Genomic DNA, 6,250 nt, shown 5'->3' with positions numbered 1-6,250 from the left:
TCTTGATGGTCTATTAACAAAGATTTTCAGTCCGAGATACGTGACAGGAGTATCCTTGCCTCGCAGCTTCACCACCGTGTCCCCGATGCTCAAGGGCTGTATATCATAGTCAAACCATTTATGTACGCCATCATACCGCCATCCGAAGTACTGGGACTTTATCGGGTTCAGGACGAGACCAGCACGAGCCAAGTAGTTTTCGGTCATGCGTATTAGTGCCCTGAGGCCCTCCAAGCTGGATGAAAACAGCATGATGTCGTCCGCAAAGGCCATCGCAGCAGCATGTTGATCTTCGATTTCCACTCCGAGGCCGGAAGCGTTCGCCACTTGGAGCAGGGGATCCAAAACGGCATTAAACAGAAACGGCGAGAGGGGATCTCCTTGCTTAATGCCCTGTTTCACCGGCACTCCCCTCCCGTCCGTTTTGCCGTTCCAGTGGAAGGTTGTAGAACAGTTCGTGTACAAGTCATCAACCACTTCCACGTAGTGCTCTGGGATGTCCCTGCCCCTCATGGCTGCAGCAATGGCCCCGTGTGAAACAGTATCGAAGGCCTTGCGGACGTCCAAACTGCATGCATAAAAATGCTTCTTCTTTTTCTTCAAAACTTTTATCAGAGCCTGGAGAGCCAACAGGTTCGTGCTGGTCCCCCGGTCGTCCTGAAATCCTCCCTGAAGAGGGTGGAAGGAATTGTCTTCGGATAGCCTGCGTAGTAAGACTTTCGAGTAAAGGCGACAAAGCATCGGGGACATGGTGATGCGTCTAACCTCGGCAGCCGAACGAGGAGTAGTATTTTTCGGAATGAAAACTGTTTTTGACCGTTTGATTTCATCAGGTATTTTTCTGAATAAAAAGAAATTATTCAGAATGAGACAGAGGATTTCTCGAGGCACAGCTCCAAGCTTTTCAGCAGTCACCCCATCTGGTCCTGGTGCTGACTTCCTGTCCATCGTGTGCAATGCAGCTGTTATTTCATCAACTTCAATTCTATAAGATGGTGCCGTGGTCTTTGTCTGAGACAAAAGTTGAATTGTCCTATCACTCGGGCAGCCCGACAACAGTGGGTCGTAAAACTTGTGAATATCGTCAAGGGAAATGGTCACCTCGCCTGTCTCGTCCTCCGTCATCAATTGGTGAATCAACACTTTAGGACCGAGGCGGTATAAACGTTGATGTTCATTGAATCGTATTCTCTTGCGCTCCCTCCTGTTAGTAGGATGTTGTTTTTCCTTTTGTCGGTCAGGAGGAGGTCCCTTTGATCTCTTTGGCCCAATATCAACTCCGAACTGTTGAAATATTTGCTTCAGATCATCGATGTTGATTGGTTCAGTAACAAGTCTCTTTGCTAACCCGGTGTCTCTAACACCCGCCTCTTCAAAATGCTTAAGAGCATCCGCAATCGCCTGATCTTGGGACTCTTGAGGCTCGCCCATATTGATGGCCCCCTGGAAAACCCCCATCGCAGGAGAGGCCGAGGGCCCGGCCGTACCCGGCGCCGCCCCCAATCCCCTGCCTCCCTCAGCACCGTTGACTTGACCGTCTTTGTCCACCGTAGTGGACGCCAGCCTTTCCTCGCCAGCCCTCGTCGAGAGCGTAAGTTCCTGCGAGGTGTCATCAGACAAACTCCTTGGGCCGTTCAATTCGATGAACCAATTGGCTCTTGGAGAACTAGGTCCCCTCTCAGCCAGTAACTCAGTAGCTGCGAAATGTCAGACGCTCCCATGATATCATTTAGACTAGGCCCCGACGATATAGTGCTGCTGGCATTAAGTCCATAAGCCGCTCTGGCTGTGCTGAGATCCCTGGAAGCATCCATGGGATCGGGGACCTCGCCGGGCACACCCGGACCCCCGTCCCGGCCCCCGACAGGAACCTCCCCAGCGGCCTCGTCAGGGAATCCAATGGGCGCTTCATCTCCATTTTCAACAAAATGTCGATTTCTTATTTCTGTCGGTTCCTCAGCAGAGGATTGTTCGTCTGTCACCGTCGCCACCTCGATATCTTCGCCACTAACGTGTAGTTGTCGTTGGTGGACCTGTGCAGCCATCGGAGGAAGTATCTGCACACCATCGTCGTTAGAGTTCCGCATATAAGTTGAGGTAGAGCTTGGGGCTGATAGGGCAGCCGCCACAGGATTTTGCGAGGCCTCTAGAAGAATGGCTTTATATCGATCCTGATGCCTTTGCATCCTTATGCTCATTAGTGACCTTGATGGGAATCGCCTAGAGAGTTCTTGGTTGATAAACGGATGTCCCATCAAGGTCACTTCAAGATTGGCTAGTGCTCGTAACTCTGAGACAGTCCAACGACCGTGGGAAATTATTGGTCGAGAATCTTCCTCGGTTGTGTTTTGATGAGACGTTCTCTGTGATTGATCGGACTGAGGAGCAGACGCAGCTCGTGCCTCTGATTCGCTATGTGGCACCATTTCAGTAACAGCAGGCTGTGAGTGCGCTGGTTGTCTTCTTGCGCATTTAGTCGCATGCGAAGAGATGGATCGTACCAAGTTGAAAGTTCTGTTGTTGCATATCGAGCACTTCCACAATATCTGTACGTTGTGTACGTACGTTGTGTACGTTGTGAATGAGTAGAATGACGTTTATTTGGCTAAAACAAACATGTACCCGCAAGCGGGTTGAAGCCAAGTCGGGGATCTGCAGCCTCACCGCGCGGAGCGCAGTGAGCTAGTCGGCCTTAGACCCAGACTTGGGGTAAGACCGTTAAAAAAGAACATATTAAGGATACTGATAAGAACTTGCCCAACAAGAGGCTAAAAAGAGTGGAGCGTTGCAAGCCTCAATTAAAACAAAAATGCAAAACAGGTGTCCCGATCAACTCTAGCAAAACCACGGGAACTCCTCTCCACTTCCCTATGGCAAAATCAGAGGGGAAAAGCCAGCGAGGTAGTATTTGCTACTTGGATAAGGGTGAAAGAAGCTCAGAGGGTGGATTTGCTACGTAGTGCTCAAAGAAGGTTTATGTAATTCTCGGAAGGTGTATTTGCTAAATAATGTTCAAAGAAGGTGTATTTGCTACTAGATGTTCAAGAATGCGTAATTGGTGTAAGATGTTCAAGACCAGGAATGGGGCAAACGAGCAAAACAAAGCGCTCGTAATGCCAACGCAAAGACCTCAAGTGTAATAATACACTGTGCGTTAAAGATCCAATAAGACCGCAAAGAAGATCTAGCAGCATCACCGAGAAGACCAAAAGAAGGTGTATTTGCTACAGGATGTTCAAGAAGGTATATTGCCACAAAAGTTTATGAATATTAATGGAGCAACCGAGCACAAAAAACTCTCGGACTGCTACCGCAAGATCTTAAAGTGTCCCCGCAGGGGGCACCGGCTTCGGCTGGTGTTTGGTGAGTGGCGCCACCACGGACCCCAGCCCCCAGTCCTAAGGTGTTATCCGTACCGTGCCGAGGGGATTTAAGGTGAAGGGTAGAAACCTTGAACGGTGGCAGTCGGGGACTTGGTCAAGCCCCGGCTGATGGGTTGTCAAACTCCGGGACCTTCCCGTATGTATGAGTATGAAATACGGGTGACCTTTTTGGAATACTCATTGATCAAACCTACATGGGTAAGTATTCTTCTTCTACTGAGATCGTGGCCGCAAAGCGTCCACGGACCGAAGCGTTAAGGACTGTAACAAAACAGTTCACTTCAAAATACATTGTACTTTCTTCTTCAGATACAGAGAAAGAGAAAAGCACACCACTGGGAAAGATGTCACCCTTTTTCATTGAGAAAGCGGTGGCATCACTGTCTAAGTACATAACTGAAATCAAACGCATCAGATCTGGCGACCTTCTCGTAAAATGCACCAATGAAATAGACTGTGAACGCATTCTAAACACACATGAGATGATGGGTAAAAAGATTTCAGCTTCCTTGCACAAAACACTGAACACTTGCAGGGGCGTCATCGCAGTATCAGAACTGATTGACGTGCCTGTGGAAGAAATCCTAGAAAACTTGAAGGACCAGGATGTCGTTGATGTACGCAAAATCAAAATCCGTAAAAATGGGGAGTACAGCACCACACGAAATATAGTACTGATTTTTGACAGGCCCACACTTCCAACAAAACTAAAAGTAGGCTACCTGTCAGCAGATGTCCGACATACCGAACCCGTTGCGCTGTTTTCGGTGCAACAGGTTTGGACATGCTGCAGACGGGTGCCGTGGTTCTGCCTGTTGTGCACGATGTGGAAAGTCTGACCATGAGACTAAAGAATGCAAAGGGCCAGACTGCTGTGTCAACTGTTCTTCCAACCACCCATCCTACTCGAGGTCCTGTACAAAGTGGAAATATGAAAAGGAAGTCCTGCACGTTAAGGTTACACAGAACACCAGTTACCCAGAAGCAAGGAAAAAAGTAGCTCCCATCTTTTTCGAAAAATCCTTTGCCACAGCCGTAAAACAGAAAGTGAAACTAGTAACACAGTACACACAGACCGAGCAATCACTGCTGATAGAGACAACCACAAAAGATGTCCAGGGAGGTGCACGTCCACTTCCAGTCCCCGAAACTCCAGTGGCGTCCCTAACACCGACGCCACTTCTGTCCTCACAGTCCACGGAGACCACATCCATGGACTGCGAGGACGAGACGAGCTCTGAGCGCTCCTTCGCGAGCACGAGCTCCCAAGTCCTCCAAAAGAATAGAGCTAGTCTGTCGGGGAGTGGGTCACTCCCTGACATATCTGACAAGGAGCTTGCGGCTGCGCGGAAGAAACCCACAAGGCCGCGGGTCACACCTCCAACAAAAAATAGGTGATGAAAGCTTTTCAAAGTCGGCAAAAGTTTCTGACACACTTACTACTACTTCTTAGTACTGCAACTATTATGCAGCACACGATCCTCCAATGGAATTGTCGTGGGTTCCTTTCTAACTTAGATGATGTGAACGATCTCTTCGAGACGTATAATGCTACATGTTTTTGTCTTCAGGAAACATATTTGAACAACCAAACACAAAATTCACTGCGTAGACACAACATATTTCGAACAGATCGAAGTGACGCCACCCGAGCATATGGTGGTGTAGCGATCATCACACGACGATCTCTCCCAACAAAAGCAATTCACCTAGTTACAGACTTGGAAGCTGTAGCTGTGCAGGTGTGTTTAGACAGGATCGTCACCGTCTGCTCGGTATACTTGCCGCCATCAGACACTATTACACAAAAAGAATTAGAAGATTTATGCAGCCAACTTCCAAGTCCTTTTATAGTTCTAGGTGACTTTAATGCTCATAATCCACTTTGGGGCAGTACAAGAACTGACACTCGAGGGAAAATGTTAGAGAAATTTTTACTATCAACATCCATCTGTCTTTTAAACACAGGGGCACCTACATACATACATTCTTCAAGTCAGACTCTCTCAGCCTTAGACCTGTCTTTTTGCAGTCCATCCTTGTTTCAGGAGATAGAATGGACTGTAAAACAAAACCCACTTGGAAGTGACCACTTCCCAGTGGTGTTAAAATACCTTACTCTAGTCGACACTCTGACGACACGCCCTCCCAGGTGGAAATTTGAAATAGCCGACTGGAATCAGTTTTCTGAAAAATGTGACCTCTCTCTGATTCCTATTGATACGGTGACGATCGAGGAAGCTAGCAATCTTATTAGTAACATCATCCTCGATGCAGCAACACAATTCATTCCCCAGGCTTCTGGTCGTCTCCCAAAGCGACCTAAACCCTGGTGGAACAGTGAATGCGAGGAAACTCGTAAACTGCAAAATCGGGCATGGGGCACATTTCGGAGGTACCCCACATCACAAAATCTCCTACTTTTTAAAAAGCCAAGAGCAAAGGCCAGGTGGACACGCAAACAAGCTAAGCGGTCCTCTTGGCACGCCTTTGTATCGTCTCTGTCTTGTAACACCCCATCCAAAGTGGTATGGGACAGACTTCGCAAAATCAGAGGAGAACACATCAGTCATTCCGTCCCTCTTTTAGAAGTTAACGGTCAGGTATGTGAAAGCCTAGAAGAGCAGGCGAATGCGCTTGGGGAGCATTTCCAAAGAATTTCTGACTCATTTCATTATAGTAAAAACTTTCTTAAGATCAAAGACACTGCAGAAAAGAAGACAATTCGAATGAGTGGCGGGGACGACCATGGATATAATCAGCCGTTTACTATGATAGAGCTGCAGAGGTCATTATCTTCAGCAAAGGCTACCTCACCTGGTCCAGACCGAGTGACATATTCCATGCTTCAGCACTTGCCCGAAACA

General features: G+C 47.9%; 1 protein-coding gene across 1 annotated transcript; it reads left to right on the top strand.

The window, feature by feature from the left end:
• The first annotated feature begins 4,115 nt into the window (after window positions 1-4,115).
• Window positions 4,116-4,781, top strand: LOC135372298 (uncharacterized). The gene has a single exon (XM_064605943.1). It carries the CDS (start codon window positions 4,116-4,118, stop codon window positions 4,779-4,781), a length of 666 nt encoding a protein of 221 aa, XP_064462013.1.
• The last annotated feature ends 1,469 nt before the right edge of the window (window positions 4,782-6,250 follow it).

This window comes from Ornithodoros turicata, unplaced genomic scaffold (assembly GCF_037126465.1).
Source record: "Ornithodoros turicata isolate Travis unplaced genomic scaffold, ASM3712646v1 Chromosome14, whole genome shotgun sequence".
In the NCBI taxonomy this organism is placed as follows: Eukaryota; Metazoa; Arthropoda; class Arachnida; order Ixodida; family Argasidae; genus Ornithodoros; species Ornithodoros turicata.
Note: the sequence above shows the minus strand (reverse complement) of the source record. Positions and strands in the feature narration are given on the sequence as shown.